The 25,396-nt window shown below is 31.7% G+C and overlaps 1 protein-coding gene across 1 annotated transcript in view; it reads left to right on the top strand.

Moving 5' to 3' along the window:
• Positions 1-8,207: 8,207 nt before the first annotated feature.
• LOC148180891 (homeotic protein distal-less-like) overlaps positions 8,208-25,396 on the top strand; it is a 47,276-nt gene continuing 30,087 nt past the window's right edge. The window contains exons 1-2 of the mRNA XM_088035556.1: positions 8,208-9,013; positions 18,390-18,571. Coding sequence (XP_087891682.1) covers positions 8,704-9,013; positions 18,390-18,571 — 492 coding nt within the window. The 5' untranslated portion in view covers positions 8,208-8,703. The remainder of the gene's footprint in view (positions 9,014-18,389; positions 18,572-25,396) is intronic.

Raw genomic sequence — 25,396 nt, 5'->3', positions numbered from 1 at the left:
TTTATAACTCTATAAGATACGTTGCCATTGACGACGTACTTTATAAAAAAAAGCGTATTTTAAGAGCAATATAAAGGGTGAGTTCTTATGCACCATAGAAACAGTATAACATATTAGTGTTAGAAAAATTAAGATAAGTGCTAAAAGCAAACTTAAAATTGATTTTGAAGAGGATCATACTTTTCGTATTGTGACTAAAACAAGTTATTCCTTTCGAACGAGAAATTTGAAATTTTAGGTTTGTTTATTCGATTTTTTCAATAATGTCGTAATGACATTAAATCCCAAAAAAACACTTAATTATTCTATTAAAGCACAACCTAACCCAAACTTTAATTGGAGGTTTAAGAAGACAGGAAAAAATAGAATTGAAATTTTCATGTTGTTTGTCTATGTTCAGTAATCCGTGGAGCACCCGGTACGTTTGATGGAAAGCATGAGTAGGAGTTTTAATTAATTTCGCATAAAATAACTTTTTGAAAGACTTTTCAAACAAAACCTTTTATTTAAACTTTCGCAAAATTCAATATTTATAATTTTTCCCTGGGTCACAAGTTCTGGGACACCTGTATTTAAATATTCACTAAGAACCCTAACATAAATATGCTTATTTAATAATATCTTTATAGATATAAAATACACAGGGTAATTTTTTAAAATTGATTTAAAAAAAATATTAAAAATATTTATTTTATTAATTATCTATCTACATTATTAATAGTGCTATCTCGCATTTGTTTTCAATGCATTAACAAACACATCGGATGCGTTAATAGCTTCGCAACGTAGAAAAAAATTGTAAAAAAAATATTCAATATGTAAACTATGAAAAATAGCATAAAAGCTCGTTTTATGACATATCTACTACATATTTCAATGGATTTAAATCGATTTTCTCTTAGTCTTGTAATTACTGTAGGTACCTATATTGTAGTTAATTGAATTTTTTGTGAAATAACTGATTTAGTCTAAAAGAAGCAAATAAACAAAAACGTATAAAATATTCGAAACATAAATGATACAAAGTACAGAAAAAAATTATGACATTAAAAAAAATCCGAAACTTTATGTAATTTGTGTTCTTACTCTAAACAATATAATTTTTTTTTAAAAACAAATCCAAAAAAAAATCCGAAACTTTATGTAATTCATGTTCTTACTCTAAACTATATAAATTTTTTTTAGCATTCAAAGAATCAATGAATACAAACTTCTAAAATATTTATGTACCTAGAGGATCTCGAGGACATTGTTAAAAAGTAAGTAAGAATTATGAATTGCATTAGGTTTTGTGACGAAAATAATCTAAAGTTTAAAAATACACCCAAAAATAGGGGTGGTTCAAATTTAACGGAAAATTTTGTTGTAATAATTAATAATAATAAATGTTGTGGTTGATAATTTTGCGAATACGATTTAATTTTTCAGGTATTATTTTTCTAACTTTATGTAGTTTTGCCATCTATAGTTGACTACCTCTTACTTTGTCTTTACTAAAAGGTTTTTACGTAAAATTTGTATTCTCATAAATTTCAAATCAAATGCTTTTCAATTTTTTTTAGTGATCTCAAATAGAGGAAATTTAAGGATGCCAAATCTGGATTTTAAGGATGTGGAAAAGTTTTCAAGTTAATTAGGATGGAAATTTACGCTAACTATTGAACGATTCCTTTGATTTCAAAAAATGTTAGTTTAGCTTAGTCATCCTAGAGTATTAATAATTCTATTTAAAATCCTTGTATATTCTTGTAATTAACCGGTTAATCATTGAGTTGAGTTTGTGGACACCTGTATATTAGGTAAGTAGGTATAACATAATTTAACTCCGATTTATTTTTTTTAAAGATTGAATAGAACTGTAATATCTTTTTCAAAGTTTCTTCACTAAACTGTTTTCAAAATGTGGTAAAAATGTCACCCAATTTGTCGTTTTCCTTACAAGGAAATTTGACAATAACGAGTATATGTGTAACAGGTGTGATGACAATAATTATTAGGTATGTACTAAAACGAAATAATCGAAATAACTTTGATGGTGCACAGAGCTTCGAAATAAGATGCCAAAGCAACATGAAAACCAAAAATACATACATAAATGCGGATAAAATGAAGTAAAAGTGAAAAAGGGATATAAAAAGCAAAACATTTTAGTACCAAAAAAACACTTTAAAATAAGGCTTAAAATTTAATTACCACCAACTCAAATAAACGTTAATTGTTAAATAACACCCTTTCTCTTTACAGCGCACATGAATGAACCTCCACTTCAGCTTCACATCTCTTTATCGTTTTTGCAATCTCTCCACTACCCAATCATCATCTCCCAGCACCTGTACAGGCGGTGTCAAAATCTCTTCTAAAAAACTCATTCACTGTGCATCAATTCACGTGGATTATGCAGCAGAAATAAAGAGTAGAAAGGCAAAGCAGCGGTCGATCGAAATGATTAGACAGCGCGCAGATGATGAGTGATCGGCAGAGTGCCGCCGCCGCCGCCACATCCTCCGTTTCTGCATCGACCGTCTCTCAAACAGGTCTCGCTTCTTGCTGGCGTCGAATCTATTATATTAAATAGATAAGTAAAGTAGCTACCGGGCTTACTGCCGCGTCATCTTCAGATGGAGGATCATTAAACAGCATGACGTTGTACAATGTGCATGTCACCGGGTTCCACTCTGGTCTACCTGTCGACACCTCCACCACGGGAGAGAAGAACTGCTTGCTGTTTTGGCAGTGGCAGGTGATTAATGGAGAAGAAAAAGTTTAGATGGTATTGTGTGTGGTAGTTTCGCCACTTCGAAGACAAATTTGTACTAACAATTAGATCAGAAGAAATTCTTATTTATTTAAACTTGTATACGTTTATCAAATTTATCTTCACGTGCCGTGAGACGCAATAATAACGGATGGTATTAATAACAATTATCGTAAACTGGTTTTATACCTATATAAAGTCACCATTATCATAATATTGCAAATAAAACCTGGTGAACATATAAAAGCACTGACTAGGCAGGCTTTTATACCTAATTTAATAAGATATTAATTGCACTGGTTTGCAAAATTCAACTTTTTTTTATGTGCTGACTTATTGGCATATTTCACAATGTTAAATGGCTCTGAAAGTTGGTGCTTTGAACTAAAATAAAAGTCACACGTGCGATGTGAATATATCCGCACAGATTTGTCAAAACTAATTGGATATAAATTCAAGTGTATTTAGACAAGCTTTAATATGAGATAATTTCATTTTATAATCGAACTTTAATAGAGATCTGTTATTTTCACCAAAAAGAAGCCAAGTCTGGGTTTAGATAAATGGTCAGTTTATAGGTGAACTTTTATTAAGAAATGAATTGGTTGGGTCATCAATTTGGACAGGTCTGTGCAGATGTATTCATAACGCACGTGTAATTTTTAATTTCATAAATAGAAGTAGGTATGAAGGTACGGAAACATGAAACATCAATCATTTCACTGTTTGGAATATGTCACTTTCATATGAGGTCGTAAAAAAATAACATTTAGAATAAATAAAAAAATGAATTATTGTCGAGACTTCGGTATTGTTTAGATGAAAAGTCGTTCTAAAACTAGTGTAGGTACATAACATTTGGTAAGTATCCTATTTATATCGTGTGGATAGGTAATTTGCACTCGGCTGGCGCCTCTACATTCACACTTGTTTAGCACTTTTCGCACTTGTTATAAGATTTCAATAATCCGGATCAATTAAAACGGGAGTATCTGGATTATTTTCAATAAAAAACTACGTAAACACAGTAATCAACTCAAAACTAGGTAATGATAGTAATTAATACAATTTTATTGTCTGTAGGTTTAAAAATACAATTTAATATGTCAAACAGGAAGTAACTGAAAATTAATTACAATACAAGAAAGAAACTTTAGTTACTTCTAAAAAATTCTGTAATTTTAGTTTGTCTTTGCTTTTAATTTCTTAAAACAAAAACTTGTTTGCACATTTTTTTTAATTAAAATTTTTTAAAAGTTAATTCTGTTCTACAGAGCTACCATAGAGAAAGAAGTCACTCCGGATTACCGAGATATTTGGATTATTGTGGTTCAGATTGTAAAGTTTTTACTGTATCTATATCAAGCCTAAAATGTAATAATTTAATTGCTACAGCTTTTTTTGTTTTACCATTTTTGAAAATTGTTTATAGGGATGTATCAAGATTGCTTTTTGGGCTATTGTTTAGTAGTATTAAAGTTTAAAAAAATATATTATTTTACTATATTTATAACCCTCGATATACAGTATGTCTCCGGATTGAGTTCACAAGAAGAAAAAAAACGATATTTTTCATTTTACAAAAAAATTACATAGGAATAATATTTTTTGTTTAATTTAAAATAAATAAATCTTTAATTAAAACTTTAATATTATCAAGCTGTGTTCTTAAAATCGGAAAAAATAAAATATAACGAAGAACTTTTTTATTTTTAATTTTGCAAAAAATGTCAAAGGAATGAAATTTGTTCCTTAACTCAAACCAATTTCCACTATTTGATTGACCCATTACCTGTTTTAGCTCATAGTTCAATTCTAACTCGTAATTCTTTAAGACTGGACTGTTTCGAATTTGTTCAATTATTGATAAGGATGCAATTGCATTTTTTCCAATTTTTTTAATGCTTACACTTTATTGGGTAATTTTTTTTTTAATCTTTAACGCATTATTTGATATTGTGAATCCACAGCCTGCTATTATTTAAACACGATTACAAAATGTAATAAATAAAAATAATGAAAAAAATTATTTTAAGAGTAGAAACTAATAATTTTGAAATTTTAATTGCAGATTTATCTGTTTTGAAATAAGCAAAAAATGTTATTCCTTTGTCATTTTTTTGTAAAATGGAAAATTTTTTCTTTTTCCTCTTGTGAACTCAATCCGGGGACATACTGTATATTTAAAAATAAAAAAAGTTGTGTTTTAAATACAGAGTGAAATTTCATTTCAAAAGAGATGTCACATGTACTTTAGGTACCTCTGATTTTTTTAGCCTGTAGTGCCTCTAGCGACATCTATAATATTTTAATTATAACATTTATGTCAAAATGTTATATACCTATGCCTGTATGTACAAATTATACCATTTTACCTACCTTGAGATTTTTTAAAAATACAAAACTTACCATAGAAAAAACATTAGATAAAGGAGATTGTATCATTTTTGACATTTAAAAAAATCAGAATTTGGACACATAATTTAATATAAATTCGTCATATTTGATCGTAGGGTTGTTTTTTTTTATTTTATTTCCTTAAGAAATAATTTTTATTTTTTATTAAATATTTCCACCAAAGTCAGACGTGATAAATTTTGTCTGTTTTCGAATTAGAATTTCTTAAAAAAAGTTTTTGAGATGCAACTAATTTGTAAAGTACTATTATTTGAAGAGTTAGTAAACTAATTACATACCTATTTGATGTATAATGACTCATGACATTAAGATAATTTTTTTTCTTATGATAGGTAGGTAATCTATGACTTTCTTGACTATTAATGAACATAGGTACCTACCTAGGTATTAACACTACGTATAATTACAACATAAAAATTCTTTCATAATTATCTAAATGTATTTAAAATTTGAAATAATTATTTTGCTTCATTGTTAGGATCTCATTATCATTATCAATAGCAAGTGAGTCGCTTGGTTTCAATAGCGGCCATCTCCATATCAACCTGATTTTTGGAAAATGCAAAATGAGTCGTACCGCAAAAACTAATGAGATTTTTGTTGTAATTTTTTACAGTACCTACATAGAGAATTGAATGAAAGGACTAATTTCATACAAAAAATAAATTTTTGAGTAGATATTTGGCAGAAAAAGTCAAGAAGATGGCTAGATTTGAGAGTCAACTCTTTTGTGAAGCTTTTAAATCTATATGTAAAAACAAAATATATTTTTATTGATTATATTAAGAAAATCGATTTACAACACCAAACAAAAATGTCAAAAATAATAGATTTTGTTTGATAACATTTAAATTTAAATTCAAACGTTTAATTCTTCAGGTATAATTTGAGCAATTTCTTCATTCTCTATTGCTTTATAGATCAGGGCGACATACATTAGAAGCACAATAATAAGTACATATTGTGGCTTTGTTTTAAACGTTTGTAATATATAGAAAATGTCGATTTTTGCCAAAAATGGAGATGGCCTCTTTTGAAACCAAGCGACTCAAAAGTGTAAACTGTAATATATTAGGCGTACCTACATTCACTTCCGACAAACGCAAGAAAGTAGTAAGATAAAAGTGATGTTGGAATTCTATAACAGTTTTGTTATATTTACACAGATAAATAGATAGGTGAATTAATTTCTAGATAAATTTCAGATAATGAAGCATCCTATCGACATAAATCAAAAGTTCTGCAGTGTCAGTACTATCTAATAATAAATACACGTAATAAACGCAGTGAGAAGTTACCGTTAACTGTCTTCATCTTCTTTTTCTGCTTGATTTTCTTGACATTAGAAATTTACCTATATAATATTACACAACGCTAAGCTGTTTACCTCTAGGTGAAAATACCTCAGCAATGTGTTAAAAATATTTAAACATTACCTACCTCCACATACCTAACTACCATGTATACCCATTCTTGTAAAGTAGTCTTATTTCGCCACAAAAACCTTTCTTGATTGATTATCCACATGTTCCGCGTTTAATCTCATGCAAAAGAAATGTAGGTAGATGCCGTTCTAATTCCACGTTTATGCCGGATATTAATCGACTTCTTATTGTAGAAATCCAAGTTCCAACCTACCACTTTAGAGTACCATCGAGACATCCGTCATTTGAAACGGAAGACTAACGTAATCGCAAATTAGAGGAAGTTTTCATCGACAACTTATCTCGGTTATCAATTTGAATTTTTTGACGAACAACACAAATTTATGCAAAAGTTAATCATAGTCCTGAGCCGAGATCAGCATAAATTTGTTTAATAAAATTATTAAACATGCTCAAGTTTGGAAAAAAAATCGTGTAATAGGAGCAAACGTCTAACATTATTTTGTTATTCAAAACAGCTCATTTATTATGCAAGCCATAAAAATTTTTCGATAACACGAGTTTAGGAATTCTTCCTTTTTTTCACCTAGAAAATATAATGGATCTACTATACAAAAAAAGTAGATTTAAATTTTAGGCTCTAAACATGATTTAGATCTTTTTAAACCGTGTAAATTAGAGTAATTGAATATTATGAGCTAAAGAGGAATAAAGAGAAAAGTAACCGTTGTTTTTTATTTCCTTCATCATCGTTGCACTGTTAACAATAATAATAACAATGAAGAACAGATCGTTTCACTCAAGCGTCCAAGGATAATATGACGAAATTGACAGTCGTTTCATTTATTGTTACGCTCAACAAGCAACGTTTGTAACAATGTTGTTATTGTCATCTCTTGATTGCCTTATTTTAATAGAGTGCATCATGCATACAAGTTTGACATGCGAATACTAACGACTTTCCCGAAAAAATCGCTAGATCCAGCTCAGCGACGCGAACCAAACACGACTTCCCAAAATATCAATAAAACCGTATAACAGTGTGAATAAGTGATGATCTACATTTAGTCTAATTGCACTTTTATCGGCAATAATTATTTAATGTTTTAATTTTGATTAAACAAAGCCAGTGTTATTACTAATTCATCGTTTAAATGACGAAATGAATTTTTAATGGGCGCCAACAAGGTTCGTTAGCATATCGTTCACAGATAAACACCAAATTTACCCCGAAAAATGCGCCCTCCGTCAAAAATCAATAAACGTATGAACCGGTGAGAAAATAAGCATCGTTTTGGTTTAATCGTCGGAGCCCAATTTACACCGTCAAATTATAATGAATTGTCACCCAAAAGCACAATATTTAAAGAGATTGATCATAATGTGTCTGTAATAAAGCACTTGGTTGTGTTAACAACACCTCAACCTAACCTAAAATTGAAGCGCCTGGAAGTCTAGAGAGGCGGGGCGATGGCTAGCGATGACGCCCTTTTGGCGCAGCTCCGGCCAGAAACGGGTTTATACCACGCCTTGGACGGTTTCGAGGCCAATGGAGAGGCAATCGGGCGGTGTTTGGCGCGCGTAACGCTGAACGGTAGCGAAATCTGCCGGTTGAAAGGTGCAACTAAGCGGCAAAGCCGACTATTATATGATTATTCTTCATTATAGTCCCTACAGTCGTAGGAAGTAGATGGTTGGTTTAGAGAGAGCAATTTTCGACGTAAAAAAACGACATATGCGCTCAATTTCGTGTAATTTGGTTTCGGGTTAATCTTCAAATAGTTTTTACTCAATTATAGTGTGAATTACACGTATTATCGCAGTTGAGTACCGTAAATTGCCCCACCGGTTCCGATCAACGTCGTTAACCGATTAACCGGATCCAGTGGCGGTTTTCGGGGGATTTTTCGGGATTTTCGCGGTGTTTCGAGTGATAGAAACCTAGTGAGAGTGTACGTCGCTGACCCAAACTGTGCTTCCTAGTGCTCAATGTGTTTTTTCTCTTGAATCCGGCATCATAAACTGTCCAAGACGCCTCCGCTGCTCTTCAAAGTGGATAACAAACCTTTCACGACGTTGAATTTCACGGATCTGGGTTCCCCTTTTGGGGGGCCTAACGAGGATCCTCCCGGGACTCCTAACACAATGTCGGGGGAGGCACATATCGGGCCCCCGACGCCCCATGAATCCAACAATTCGACGCCGGTGTCCAAAAGCGCCTTCATCGAATTACAACAACATGGGTATGGACCTTTGAGGACTTCGTACCAACATCATTTTAATTCGCCGGCGGGAAATGCGCACACGGGACCGACGGGAACACACGACGCTGGCTTCCCAAGCCCTAGGGGGGCTTTGGGGGCCTATCCGTTCCCCCCTATGCACCAGAACTCCTATGGAGGATACCATTTAGGATCTTACGCCTCCAATTGTCCTCCTTCGCCCAAAGATGATGGTAAGTGCATGAGGGGTGCCGGTGCGGACCGACGCACAGTGTAAATACACCACAAATTTACACATTACCCCAAAAATAAACGGCAATTAAACAAACATATTTTTACAAATTTATTCCAAGACTGCACTGACAGACAATTTTTGAAAAATTTATTAATATTGTCCATGTCGTTGTGGTGACTAGTTTGATTGACCAACTATCTACTAATTGTCAGTGGGATTGATAAAGAAAGCACCTTTATTAGTTTGAATACCTAAAACACGCAAATGAAAATTTTAGCTAAACAGGCAGACCGTAATCTAAAAAGCTTCCATTAATTAAAACAGTTCAATTTTTCGATAAAATGCACGTACATGTTCAAGGAAATAAATTTGGCACGGAACTTCTGAACAATACTAAGTACACCTTTTTCATTCATTTTTATGTTATCTACCTGATAAAATTTAGCGATCATTAGACGTTTATTAAAATTGTATCTACCTGCCTAACTATCCTACAAAAGTTTCGACTAACGTCTAAAAAATATAATGTCTTTTGTAAGTCAGTGGTTTTACTAAACATGAATACAGAGAGGGCAAACTAGAATAGTTAAAAGTAATTACCTGAAGTGTGCAATGGTTTTGTTGGGCGAAATAAAACTAAACAGTAGAAATGGGAATAAAAATAAAAATTTCATTATTTTTCATGTTTGAGAAAATGTCATGAAAAGTGTCTTGATAACAAATATCCGGCAAACTTCACACATATCGATTATGATTATTAATTTTTAATTCGAAGTAGAGATACTTGCACCACGTCCCCTTTTATCATATTGCAACAAATTCTTTCTTACATATGTTGGCGTCCGTTCCTAGAACAATCTCAATCTCGACTCTTCTACCACAATTAATGGCTTCCATGAAACATTAAGATACCACAACAAGTATCTCTTCTGTAGATCAAACCGCCTCACGTTGGACCCTCTCATATCAGATTTAGCCAAAGTAGTTTTTTTCTCAATCGCTACAGGTATTTTATTAGTTCACATAATCTGGAAAAAATTTCGAAGTGTAGTTAGTTTTTTACGTCCAATATTGGAGGTGTGTTTTATATAAAAACTTAATTCAAAAGTCAAACCACTAACGCTGATTGAGGTTTTTCAAAGCTTTCTCATAGTTTGTTGGACGAGTTTTTAGCTCGAAAAATCCGAAAAAAGTGGTGATGGAGGTGTTTTCTGTTTTTCTGATTTAACATTTAATTAGGGTTAAATAATTAATATTAAATATAAGGGAGTAGTTCAGAATTTCGTTTCAAAGTTTGTGAAGTTGGAAGCAATAACACTGTTAAAAAATGTGCTAAACAAAAATTTTTTGTTTTTACTTGTAATAAATTTTGTTGGAACGCGCAGCGCACTCTCTACGACAGTTATTTCAAACGTTTGACTAAAAAAGTTATATTTTTGCAAATTTTCCCTGACACATTGTTACTCAGAATATTGATAACACTCAAAATCGTTCTAAAAATTCTAAAACTGCACACAAGACTGTTTTCAGAAATAGTAGAAACGGTTTTTATAGTTTTATGCAGAACTACATTTTTAACATATTTGTATCACATTAAAATGTTAGATTTTAGAAAACAAGGAATTTTCTTGTCCTTTGTACAATATAGTCAGAAATGTTAAAAAGTAGCAACTTTGATAAATTTAAGTGTGTTTTAAATATTAATAACATAATAACTATTTTAATATTTATAGAAATGTTATTAGAAGCGCCCCGGTTAGTACCTAATATTTTAAGTGGAAACAAAATTTGTTTTGTATTTTGATAACGTTGTGGCTGAAATTATAAGCTGTAAAACTAAAAAATCAGCAGAAATTTGAGTAGATGAAAATTTGATAGGAAAAGTTTAATCTAGTTGAGTTTTTAATTCCTAAGAAATATTTTTAGTTTTAATAGATTTTCAACTACATACTTACTCTGTAAAAGAACTTGTGGCAATTCTATAAAATTTACACAAAATTAAGAATCACAGAAAGGAACTTAGTATTACCAATTAATCGTTAAGGAATTTTTCAGATATTGAGAGCTAATTACTCATTTTTCAAGCTTTTTCAGTCTTGTTAATTTCCTCGGTTAATTTATATCGCCTGTTATCTAACAAAAATGTCTTGTCTAATAAACTACGATTTTCCCCGTTCTGTTCTTATGTAAGCACACTGTCTATTGTATAATCTTTTGTTCAAAAGCTGCGTCAAAGCATCGAGTCGAGTTCGTCGCCATTAATTGTATTTACCGGAATTAATATAGATTTACTGCAGGTCTGGCGTAAAGCAATTAACCAATTAGATAATTACAAATTGATGAATTAATTGCAGTAGTTTTTTAATTCTAGTGTGAGCTATTTGTGTCAAATTTCACATGTAATCTGCCTTGTCTGTTTCTCAAATAACATCATTTTCAGCATTCGTAGCATTTAAATCTTGTTCTAAGCGACTTGTTTTACCATAGATGTGACTGCTGTGTTAAGGAATAACAAATTGAGTTGTGCAATAATTAGCCATTTTAATCCACCGCAGGAATGAAACATTCGATTGCTTGCAAAGGAGCCGCTCGTATTTTAAATAATTAGGAGAAAAAGAAAAATGGCATTAACGTTGCGGTTGTGTCTCTGGAAACTATTGATTTACAACCACAACATTCCCACGAGAGTTATGGATTTTTAATTTTACAACAGAAAATAAAATGTGAAAGCGGGAATTTTTGATACGGACACGAAGACTTGGAATTGAAATTCTTGCATAAAATTACTCTGGATTGTGTCCTCACAGTGTCAAACTCCGATCTTTGAATCCTCGTGCGTTATTTTTTTCTAAGAAATGTGTGACATAAACTTTTCTCTTAATTAGTCCTTTGCGGTTAATTAAAGCGAATATTTTCTTACATGGAAATTTAATGATATTGGCCAATTTGAGTCGCTGTTACTTCATGTCAAATAACGATCTTTGACCGGGATTGACGCGTAATTAATAACATTTTTTACGAGCAGTAATTGCAATAAATAATTGCAAAAACAACTCCAGTTCTAGTTGCGGGTCATTAATAATAGCACTCGAAAAGTCCTTCGATGGATACTAGGTAATATGTCTTGCAGTTTTTACGACGTGATCACCGTATAACTATTAAAAAATGGTTAGTTTATTGTTACTTTCTAATTCAACACCAATTTAAAAGATAATCTGTTAAATTAACCAGGAGAAATGAAAAATTGACCAGAAAACGAAGAAGAAATCGTTGCTGTTGCAGCGCGAGTTTTTGTAAAATTTTTAAACGAAAGATTTTAATCTTTTTCCTCACGTCTCGCAATATGTTTTTTCTGACATTTTCCTACTAGGAATTATAAAGCTTCTTGCAGAAACGTGTTGAAGCATTCAAGTGTCTAAACATTTAATAAAGTTGTGTTTAACAGCGCAAATTGTCATTGCAATGACATTGCTGTTTACTTCAGTAGCATTGAAAAGTGATAAATTTATTATCAAAGTATGTGGGTATGAGTGGTTTCGTGCAAAAAACCATTTTAATGTTTTATCGGGTTAGGTTAGAAAGACTTGGCTTGTTTTCGTAGTTTAAACATTTCATATTTCTAATTGCAAGGAGTGTGACAAGTTGACGTTTTACGAAATAAACGCCAAATTATGCTAAAACTAGTGAGGGATAAACAAATTATTAAAATAAATTATTATAAAAAATAAAACAGAACCATATATTTTACATAATGTTATTGACTGTCTTTTCTCATTATATAAAAATTTAGATTACTATTGTACTGTAAACCCAGTTGACATACACCTAGTAAATTTTATGGCCACATGAGAGGACCGGGCAGTACCAATCCTTGCGGTTGGGAACAATAAATAAGCACGAAATGAGTCCGGGCCTGTTCAACCATCGGTCAACCCTCTACCTAGAAATTTTTACTAGGTACATGTAAAGATATTTGCGTGAACAAACCAATTATTACCGATATATTTATTTTATTACCTAAATTTTATATTTACGCGAATTGTATCTGAGTACATTATTTTTTTAGAATGTCATTTAACAGAAATATTCCAAAGTCCCTACAGTTGAATTTTCTTTTGTCTAAAATTAGTTTGTTGTTTTTTGACGTTTTGAAGTTAAAATAATATGCATCCTTACCTAACTTCAGTTTTAAAACTAAATATGTAGACAAATAAATGTTTATTTACAGCTGTGAAAATAGATATAATTACATTAATTATTAGTTTCTTTAAAACATTGTAAAATTTATGGTCTGTCATAATGTAGATAAAAGTGTATAAACAGCATATTTATATTAAATAAACTAATTCATTTAAATGTCTGTACAAATAATACATAAATAAGTAATTGTCTTTGAAAACTAAAAATAAAATTGTTAAATATTTAAATATGTCTGTCTTCACAACAAAGCCTCGATCAAGAAATAAATAGATAAACCTACCTCATCAAACAAAAAGATTGTTACTATATGTTTACGAACAATAATACACAACTGTTTTGATGTATTTTCACATTTATGTAATTTATTTATTAATATTTACAGCTTTATTAGCTACTTGTTTAAACTCAAAACCACATGAATGAATTTTGCTTATTTTAATTTTCGTTCTAAATAAGTAGGTATACATAGATATAATCCCAAAACTTGACATTTTAACCACAAATTCTTGCATTTGGAGAGTGTATTTAAAAAAAATTGTTAGATTTTAAATTAGAACAATTTAAAGTTAGTTAAAGGGAAATCAGTTAGAGAAAGATTGATTTGGCATTACAGACGACACTTAAATAAGTTTATTTGTTTTTATATAAATTTAAATCATTTAAAACTAATATTGTTTTATAAGGCGGCAATAACAACAGGCGTTTGTTGAAAAATAACGACTAGCAGGTCTAGTTTCCAAGAAAAAAAGGCATAAAATCAGCTAACATGTTCAAAAGCAACAAAATCATTTTCGGCTACGAACCTTGACAATTTTGGACATCTCTGACGTTTGTTTTAATCTGTCGTTTTTGAGATTTCTGATTTGAATTTAATTTGAGTATTATTTTGAGATTTGATTAGGTATGATTAATTTTAATCTCTAGAGGCTGATTCCAGCTCTATTATGGTTTGTTTTGTCAATTTTTTGGAAATAATCGCAATGCATTGACACAAACGACTAATTTTTTTACACGGAAGCTCAATGTTTTGAATGTAATTTTTTATACTTTATTTACTTACTCATCAGAAAGGCGACTGAAATTGCATTTTTAACGTTTAAGTAATGTCAAATTAAGCCTCACGTGTTCAATAATCTTCGTTTTAAATTTTGTTAAAATCTGTTCACAAATAACGAAGATATTAGGTTCGGTTTTAAATGGGCTTCCTTGTAACAAGTAATCAAAAAGTTTTCAGATTAGGGTAGGCGATGGAATGATTTTACTGGATTTTACTGGTTTAATTGTGAAACTTCATAGTTGTCAAATTAGATTAACTTTTATGAAAGTTTAGACACTGCCATTGAGTTTTAAAATTGTTAATATTATTTAACTACAGTTGGGAAATATTGTTCCATAGCCTACTCTAATCTGCAAACTCTTTGATCACCCGTTATTTGAATATTAATTTATAAAACATTTGTAATTGGTTAATTTAAATTGTTAGCAAGGTTAAAATATTTTTTTACTCTCAAATGCAAAATATGTGCTCAACGCTTTTAAACACAAAACGAATGGTTTCTAATTTGAATGTTCTTTCTTGATTATTTATAAGTGATGTGGGAGCTTTTTCTCAAGGTACCTAAACCAGATCCACAAAGAACAGGAAGATGACAATCTAAGTACTTTTTAATGTGCAGTTATTTTAAAATGTGACTGTTTATTACGCCACAAGGTAATTCACATAGAAAATAATCCGTTGTAGTTACATAAAATGGACTTGGATTTTAAGTGTTTTAGTTTCCAGCATTAAAAATTCAAAACGATAAATAAACTTCTAAAGGTTGTTGAAAATATAGACTAATTAGGTAGCCTGGCATATCTTCTTTCAACTGCTAATAAGAGCGCAGTTAATTTGTAAAAACCAGCAAATTGCAGCAGTAGAATAGTGCTTTATGAATAGCGTTTACGTCGGCCACTGATTACACATCGATGTAATGATGTAAATTAGCCATAGCGCCATATCCCGACAATTGTCACAAGATATCCATCAATAAACACCTTGTTAATGGCATCGTTCTATTATGTTTCGGTCCCATTGAGCGATCTTATCGACTTATATCATTCTATAAACTCATCGAATATTCCGACTTATAATACAATTTATTTTCGGCGGCTTATCGTCGATTTTGATTGATGTATGTTCGGTAAATTCAATTTTTACAACACATCGACTAATTCCAGCGGAACGTGTGGGAATTGTTGAATATTTTATCAAGTCGGACGTGCTGGTACAGCTCGATTTATCCATCGAGGGCTTTCAGTGCACGTCACTTCAAAACCGTATTAAAAAAAAGCAGCGATTAATAGAACAATGTCCCCACAATGACACTGGGCGGATTTATAACACACGGACACCTAAAAATAATAGAAAGAATCACAACAGAAATGACAGCATCGATCCGGCATGAATTATTTAAACAATTCGCATTAGCGTAAATTTATTTAAAAATATTTCACTAGAAAGGATAGCGCTTCGCGTGTTATTAAAATTAGCGACCATAACGGCGATATGATTGAACAAGGAGATTTTTTGCAGAAAAGTGAGTTTTGACGAGTATTTATTATTTGCGGAAACGTTGATTAATTCGCACATAAAATTTTACACCGTATTTAATCTAGAAACGGAATTGCCGCATATATTTTCGTTGAAACAAGTTTATAACGAATAGATAAAAATTTGATTTATTTTAGGAGTGGAACTGCTGTTTGTGTTCTAGATAGTTAATTGTCCATTGTGATTTACGGTCGCGAAATATGAGTTATTGGAGAAGCACGAACTTCTGAAGGAACACGCAAAATTTCGACCGGTCATATGGCTGTATTTCATTTCCTTACAGAATATTTCCAATCTTAATTAAACACTTTTGCACTAACATAAAGGGAGCATATTAATAACCCACTCAAGTCTGTTTTATAAAGTTTTTTATTCTCAGTACAAAGTTTTGTTCCAGATTTAATCACACTCGTTTAATATTTAAGAAAACGGCAGGCCCATAACGGAATTCTAAATTTGAATTTTTCCTATCGACTTTTACAAACTTGCCCGTTATTTGCTTATCCTTCATTAATTAATAACAGAACAGAATATTTCAATTGTGTCAAGATTTGATCGCTTCATTAAGTAGCAAAAAATTCTTGCAAGCGCTGACTTATTATTTGTCCTACTTTTAATTCGCCCGTTACAAGAAGGCAAGAGGCGGTGGCACCAATAAATTAATTATCATTGTTAAATTCTTTTATTGCAATTTGCATTTCTAATAAACACTTCGGCTTAAACCTCAAAAGTTATCAATAAATCAATGCTTCACAAATATTACATGATTTAGACAACATTGATTTATTTTAATGAAAAATTAATAGCTCGGTTATAAATACCTCATTGTATGAACCGTGAATCTTTTACAACATAAACGTATGAAAAAAGGAGGGCAACATAAGAAAAATTGGCTTTTCTCATAAGTTTATCGACTGTTATAAAATATTGGAATTTGTGGAATTCAGATTTGAACCAATTCTCGTATTATAATAAACAGAAAATGAAAACTATCTATATATAAAAGTTAAGGTAAAATGTTTAATAACTTAATAAAAATACATCTTTTATTAATAATAATTATCTAAATTAGTACCCACTTTAATACTTAATTTGTAATTAAAACGTGTACTTATTAATTTTACTAATAATTCCTAATAATTACATAATTAAAGTATATCATTTATATGTAAATACCGGTCTAAAGTGTTAAAACAATTTAAATTACAAGATTACCAACATCTGCCTACAATAGGGCCATAATTAACCATAAACGAATAACGTTTTAGTACCATAATGTATAATACATATTTGGTCGTTTGTTTATTTATTTTGTACATGCATCAGATGCTGTGTTATTAAATAAATTGTCATTTTGATATTTATTACATTTTCTGCAAATCCTATTTTTGTCCCTTTATATTTAATTGGTTGATATTAATTGTTATTTATTGTTAATAATTTTAGTTATAATTGATAGGTATAACTTTTTTTTATATAAAAATGCATGAAAAATTTGCGAAGGTTGTCAACTGCTCGGGGTTAGAACTACCTAAAAAATTTGTTATTTTACATAATATTGCAATCTTTTTTCAATTACAAGCAGCAATGTGTTCTTTAGTGCTTTCTATTGCGAAAATAAATACATAATTGTTAATTGAACACAAACTTATATAATTATACAAGGTGTTTTTGAAATATATCTACAAAAGGAGTGGTAATTCCTTGTCACAAGTTGACCTATTATGAGGAAAAAGTTTTAGTAAGTCTTTATTTAAATTACACAAAAATTTCAATAAATTTGCTTGTACGCCACTGATTTAAAAGTTAAGTCGATTTGCGGAAACACGGTATATTCCAGGTGCGTTTTTTGCCAGTGGTGTAGAAAGTTCGTGGACTGAGGATAATTTTACCTTGTCAGTTCTTGGTTTAAAAATTGGTTTTTTATACTTTATAAGTACATTTCTAGAACAGCGCATAACTGTTTTGTACATGCATTTTAAAAACACTTTGTATATTCAATTTTTGTTAAAAGCCGGATTCGTTTGTTTAGTTTTCAGTTTCAATTTTGCTTTTGCTCTGAACTTCACGTCGCCCTTTAAAAAAAAAAATCTAAACGAAATCCGCCAAATTTTATTATTGCGGTTCTAATTATAAATTAAAACAAATTATAAGCAAATCAGTGGTCGTAGATAAAAATTTTCTACATCCTCGAGTTTTTTTTTTGTCACACAAAATTAATCAACGCTTTGAGTCGACATTTTTTAACAATTTTCTTTTGAAAATATGCATTTGATTTGTTTGACTTTTTGTACTTAAAATGAGTAGAAAAACCAAATAATTTCGGTATTGAAGTATTGTACTACTACTAAATAATTCCAAATTTTGATTTTAATTTGTTTAACTAATGCAAAAATGTATGTTTGAATCCAGCTGCACAGCCGCACAAAACAAGCAAAAGTTCTGCGACCACAAAATTTCATTTAAATGTTGTTTAAGAGCCTCGAAAGTTCATTAAGTTCCCGATTTTAATCGCCGTGATGGGCGTAACGCGTTTTGAAACTTTTTCTTTCCACTGTTCAAACAAACAATTTTGTTGCAGAAAAGTGTTTATCGTTGGAGAGGCCGTCGGGCGGTGGTAAGGGCAAGAAGATGAGGAAACCAAGAACAATCTATTCAAGTCTTCAGCTTCAACAGTTGAATCGGCGATTTCAAAGGACGCAGTACCTGGCCTTGCCCGAAAGGGCCGAATTAGCCGCCAGTTTAGGTTTAACGCAAACACAGGTAAGTGGGCAGATTTGGAGGATATTGGTTATTATGAATTCACTAAGAAAAACGATAGTAATTGCTAAGCGCCCTGGCGTCATCGCGATGCATGCGAATGCAGCTTAATGTTCAACGGCGCTTAATTTATCTGGCTTTAATGAAGAACAAAGCTTTATAATGCGAAGTTAATATCGCTGTGAAGTTTTAATAACGTATAAAATATTTATGGGCAGTGTTCTTGAGTCGACACAATTCGTTCGCGAGTAATTTGAGCTTATTATTAATCAGATGCGCTTTCGAAAAAGCTCACGTCTTCGTTCGAAAACCTCTCTTTGACTTTCGCCGATTTTACCTGAATTTTGTCGGTAATTAGAATGACAGTAAAGATAAGTCGAATAATAAAATTGGGCCTTATCGAATTATAATTAGTAGTTTTACGACAGATAACGAATTTTACAACTACCGGTCGTACGGGAGTACATATAACGAAAAATTTCGATAAAATTAATATAGTGATAAAAATACTTTTGGCGAGATAGTGGGAGGAAGTCGTTTTGTTGAATTTTTGACAAATTACTTCTTCACTACTTAGCGTATGCTAATGGACGGAAGAAATATGCATGGCTCAGGATATGTTCAGTTTTTAAATTATACAACAGCAGTGTTTGAAAATTTTTAAAATAGAATGCTCGGGAAATAATGAGCAATAAATGTTTTTATTGGATGTTATTATTCCATGTTTGTGGGAAACGTAACTACACGCGAATTTGCTTTTTGCATGAGGTATTTTTATTACTCTGAATCAATTCTGAAGTTGATACTGAAACAATAAGGAAAGTGTTTATGTTATGACGGTGGGGCCGATTTGGCGCCTATACAGTGGTGACTAAAGCCATATCTAATTTCTGATTTCATTTGTACTACCAATAGAGCGGAAAAAATCCGTACTTACTGGTCTTTTCATTCCTTTCTTAGCTTCAGTTTTTTTCTTTTTTTGGTTCTTATTCTAAGAATGTTCTTTCTGAACAGCTGAACAGTTAACGTTCAAATTTGGTAGAAAGAGTTGATGCATTGAGAAAAACAAATGATTAGATTTTTAAGAAAATTTAACAATATTTACTTAAAAATAAATTAAAAATGCGTAATATCTTTTCGTACTCGTATACATTCAACATCCCTCCTGGGCATACTGGAAATAAGATGGTTCATTGCATTTTGAGGCATCACGTTTTAGGCTATCTGAAGATACGTAGCTCTTCCAAAGTGTTCGGTGGGTTCTGTAACCGATCCATCATGTTCCAGACATGTTCTATAGGTTTTAAATCCGGTAATATGGATACTCAAAGTAAAAGATCGGTGTCATTTACTACCATAAACCTCGAAGAAACGCAGGCAGAATGAAACCGCGCTTTATCTTGTTGGAACGTGTTCTTGGAAGGCTCTGGATCAACAGGTTTCAACACTGTCGGAATGATCAATAGAGGTTATCTTCCTCCGTGGTATATTGTTCACCACACCATTACACCCGAAGTTATACTCATATGGCAATGTTAAGCAAACTGTAAATTTTGTCTCTGACTTCTAGATCTTCTGACCCTCAGTCATAGTGCCAGAAGCAAAATTTGAATTTGGCGCTAAAGAGGATATATACTATTCCAGAGGCTACTGCTGTCTCTTTTGGCACCAGTGCAGTTTATTCGCCTATTGTTCTTTTGTGTAAAGAATGCAAAAATGAAGACGATAAGTTTGAAGTCCAAATGAAAATTTTCGGCGATAAATTGTATACATGGTTATACTGTGGTCAATTGCTTTTTCCAATTTATACCAACAGCGTGTGTTGGTTCTGATGGGCCCTCAAGTCCACTTTTTGTCATGAGGCGTTCTTTGCGATTACCAGTCACTCTAGGACGTCTACTGCCTCTACTAAAGGTTTCTAAGTTTTCCTTTTGCCAGTCTCTCCACATGAGTCTGACTGGTGCATGTGGTCAACCAACACGTCTACCAATTTTTTGGAATGTTAAACTGTCCTCGAACATGCCAATATTTCAACCTCGTTTAAAAGGCTACAAACGGTATACAAAAATCAAGTTTACAGGTGAAAATGAAGGTGAAATTTCTTTCAGAGATGACGGATTGCCTTTAAAATTTAATCATTTACTTTGCGCCGTTTGCGCCAAATTTGAACGTTTACTTCTTTAGGGTGGTTAATTTTTTTTTAACTCAGTGTTTTTGGTACCCTATCCAACATTTTAAGCACTAAAACGTGGTTTGTAACATCCATTTCACACGAGTAGGAAACAAGATTTTTTCTACAATCGCAGCAAAATAGAAAATTTAACGATAAGTACAATCGCGATAAAAAAAACTAAGACAACATGTTTCTTTTTTTGAGCGCGATAGTAGTTGAATTGACAGTTCTGGCAAGTATTTACAATTGACACTTTACTTGACAGTTTTTGCGCAGATTCAACGATTGGAATTTGAGAAATAGGCGCGAATATGCGTGAACTCCAACAAAAGTCGATAAATCATTTCTAAATGAGAGTATAAAACGATTGCTTACTTTTAATTTCAATTTGTGTCAAAGTAGCATAAGTTTTACGCACTCGCCGGATCACTTTTACGCACTATTTGTGATTTTTACGCACTTGAGTTTAAAGGAATGTCATTTCGAAATTAAAATGACAATTACATCGTCAACTTTATATAGCGATTGTAAAATTTTAAAAGCTTTGAACTTTTTTTGTTATTTTTTTCAACATTTTAACCACACTACATTTTAACTTACCTCAGTTCTTTATTTGATGTTGTACATACCTAATTGAAAATTTGATACATTTCGGAAACTTTTTATTCCCAGTACTAATTTCACCAGTGATTTATGATTTGTTTAAGTTCACATAGAATTAAAAAACCGTGAAGCTACAAAAGAACAAACTGTTGATTTGTAGTAGACATTTATATGGTTTTTACATTGCTGATTCACCACTGGCTCTATCATTTTTACCTGTAATTATACCACGTAAATATTATAAATTTTCCACAATTGTGGAAACTTGTTCGTGCTTGGAAGCAGACGACACGTCTATCAAACAATTTATTCGTTTTATCTTCATTCGACTGGCATTTTTCGATGAACAACTTCCGATTTTCAAAATCATAAAATTAAAAAATGCAGATTTTAATGCAACTTTGTCGATGTAATGACTCTAAACTTGACAAAACGGTGATAACGGTGGTAACTTATCAGAGATCTGAGTTCATTAAGCAAACTTCATAAATTAGGTACGTCAGTTTCGCCAGGTGAACTTCAAAAAATTGAATCCCTTTTGATCTCTTATCAAAATTTGCATTCCGATCTCAATCTTGCAGTTCCAGCTGAATCAAAGCCATTAATTGTCGATAAAAATGCGTACCATGACCCTTATAAATAAATAATGGGAACATGAATGGCAATATGAATATGGCGCAACATGCTGGTAGTACCTTCTAAATAGTGACGCACAGCCGCTGCAATTAATCTAACACGTAATTCTGCGTAAAAATGTTAGCAACGTTCGTCGATGATGGATGTTTGTGTACATTTCCGTTGACTCCTGGCAGGATCTAAGAAGGTACAATTAATTATCTATGATACAAAGGGAAATTGAGGCCCGGTGGAGAGATCAATCGATCGTGGAAGCCCAGTGGGAAGCAATTTTTTCCCTCCTTTGTCCAAGTCTTCTTAATAATAATAAAAAGAAAGGCCACAATAATAATATGTATCGAATTAATAATTGTAAGCATGAAATTTGAAATTGCGCTCGCTCCGTTGCCCAGGCAAATCTTCGCTATCATTAATTATTGTTTTATTTATTAAGATAATCCGAAACGCGCTTGGTCTACTGCATTTTACAGTATGCTGCCAGGTGAATTAATGATCGGAAGAACAGTAGCTGAGTTAATAAAAGAATGACTGCAGATGAATGGAATCTCAAGTCTTCATTTGATTTCAATTTCCTTTTTTTACGCTTTTGTTAGAGAACTCATTCTGAGATTCTCAAATCGGATTTTTGTTTAAATCAAGACGGTAAAACAAGACATCTTGCCCCGCATTGAGAAAATTCAGTTTAAATGTTAAATAGCATCCGGGTTTTTAGTTTAATGATCCTTCTTACATAATGACTCGGTACTCTTAGATTTTATAGCGGAGCAATTAAGATTTTTTTTATTTATTTACTGTTTATGTTAGCAAATCGTAATTAGATCCATATTTTATAAAATTAAAAGAAAAATTCCAAGTGCCGCTATCTTCCTTTAATCATCGACTTTGTATGTACAAGTGCATAATAATGTCATTATTCACTCGAGAGCTCTGTTTGCTTTATTATGCAGCGAACTCGATAGTCAAGACAACTTTTTTAAATTGTCTCAGTTAGAAATTATGCTCAAAAAATTCAATTAAATCTTCATTACGATGAGGACCGTATTGAAGTTAAGTAAACAAGACACTTTTCTGGCCCGCACGTTATTGTTAGGAAATTAGAAAACGAGAGCCAGAAAAGTCTTTTCTCTCATGGTTTATACGCTGTGGTCCGCGAGTGATAATGAGCCTGACCAAATTCAACTACTTGAAAAATTGTCAACTTTAAGTTTTCAAACACGAGCGCGACTGTCTACTTTCTATATCGATTGTAGAAAAGACAGAAGCCATTTCACATGCGATTTTAAACTATCTTGAGTAAAAAGATTTGTCGAAACTCTGACAGCTGTTTTGTTGTAAATTTAAATTTGGCAACGAAAGCTATGAAAATGTATTTTGGGTTGCAGTTTGAATTTGGTTAAAATACGCTTTTCTTTATCTACTTGCAGGAAAGAAATTTAATGTTACAGTTTGATCCAGACGACGTAATGATATGTTCTCTAGCTAGTAGTTTTTTACAAATAAATAAATAAATAAATAATAAATAAAATATAACATTAAAAAAAAATGTTTCACTTTATATTTGTGGAATTACAAAATCTGATAGACAACAATATCTGCGAAAAAATTGAATTAGGTGCACGTCGATGCAGATGGCGACTATTTATTTTATTAGTCTCATTAAACAACTTGTTGCAAAATAATAATAATTTATTTCATCTAAATCCAGTTAAATAGGTTCTTATTTCTGTATTGAAATATTAATAAGCCTAATAAAGCATTTCACCTTCTGACCACGCTAATCCGTAATCGGCATGGCAAAACACGTAATTTATTGTGATCTTGTCATGCATAGTAAAATTAGAAATCATTAAGTTCATAATTGATTTCTTTAATTACGCATTTTAACGTTGATTTAGTGAGTAAGTATTACTATTTATATGAGCACAGAGCGCTAAATAAATTATCCCCAAGTTCTTTTCGCTTAATTTATAAGTAATGAAGTATAAAAGGAAGCGGTATTTGTCCAGGAGCTAATTATATACAGTCGTAATAATCAATTCGGATAAACATACCATCATTTAATTATGCATAACTCACTAAAGGACGGATTAAAAACAGTTTAACATCAACAATGATTTAATCGTTCTGCTTCTAATCGATTATCATCAAAAGTCGATTAGTTTACGGGGAAATCGCTCGTCATTTCGATTCGGCGACGCTTTCCATAAGGAAAAAATCGTGTTAACAAGCCGCAATTAGCTTACGTAATTGAATTAATTTAAGTTGCAATTAAACTGTAATTGCTCCAGACGCGGCACCTTTTCCCCGTGTTGGTTGTCGCGCGACTTCTGCGCCAGCCTGTACTAATTAGAAACACAATTTATGAACCATGGAGCCCTAGTTGTACAGTAATGGTCAATTAGGAAAACGCTAATCTTACTTCTTTATGAACGCCACCCCGACGACGGCGTCCATAAATTATGAATGGCGACGGACATATGAGGGATAGTGTAACAGGCATTATTTTTTTTTATATTTCCATAGAGATATTTATGTCACTTTCATGACATCAACTTGGAAATTTGTCATAATTTATCAAGCTGAGTTTGAAGAAATATCAAGTGGAAAAAATAAGAAGAAATCGAGAACATTTTTAATCGATATGACTCAGGAAGTTTCATGCATTAATATGAGAGGAGAGTTATGAACGCATACAAAATTAATGGGAAATGATAGGTTTGGGCTGAGGTTTTGAAATTGGCTTGCTTGTATTTTAAAACGTTTTAAATTTATAGTGAAAGAACGTTATTTTGATGAGCACAGAAATATCCCAGTTTATATCTACGTAAAGAAAATCGGTTTGAGGTGGATAATTTTCACCAGAATTTATGCAAAGACTTTATTAAAACGTGTCAATTTTCCTATGTACACCACAGAAAAAAATTAATTTAAATCATAACATATTTCCAATAAGTATTGCCATTTGCGATTGATTGAGTTTCCAACTGGTCGACATTCGAATACTTTTGCAAAAATTCCAACCCTTCGAAACTTTTATAGAAAGTGTAAGTTCGTAGTTTGGTTGAAACCCATTAAAACTTCATCAAAAGGTTTCTTTCGAAGTCTAGTTGCATCTGATTCTATGACCCAAAATACGGTTTCGTGTAAAAATCTCAGATATTTTTTGTTGTTTGTCAGGAGAAACTAAATTTATTTATGCCAAGGCTCGCATAGTAAATTTTCCATATTGATATCGATAATTTAGATTTGTCGGTTGAAGCCTTTGAAGACCCATTTCTGGTGTGCATGTTACTGAAAATAAACATTTAAAAATAGTATTTAGTTCTTATGAGAATGTGATCTTGTTAAAGATTCATTCAAGTAATAATTTATTTAGTGAATAATTAAAAACACTTGTTCTGTTGCTTGCCTTCATT

The sequence above is a fragment of the Gnatocerus cornutus genome, chromosome 1 (assembly GCF_029298725.1).
Source record: "Gnatocerus cornutus isolate USDA-ARS CGAHR chromosome 1, icGnaCorn1.1, whole genome shotgun sequence".
Classification (NCBI taxonomy): domain Eukaryota; kingdom Metazoa; phylum Arthropoda; class Insecta; order Coleoptera; family Tenebrionidae; genus Gnatocerus; species Gnatocerus cornutus.
The sequence above is the reverse complement of the archived record's forward strand: the minus strand, read 5'-3'. Positions and strand labels throughout refer to the sequence as shown.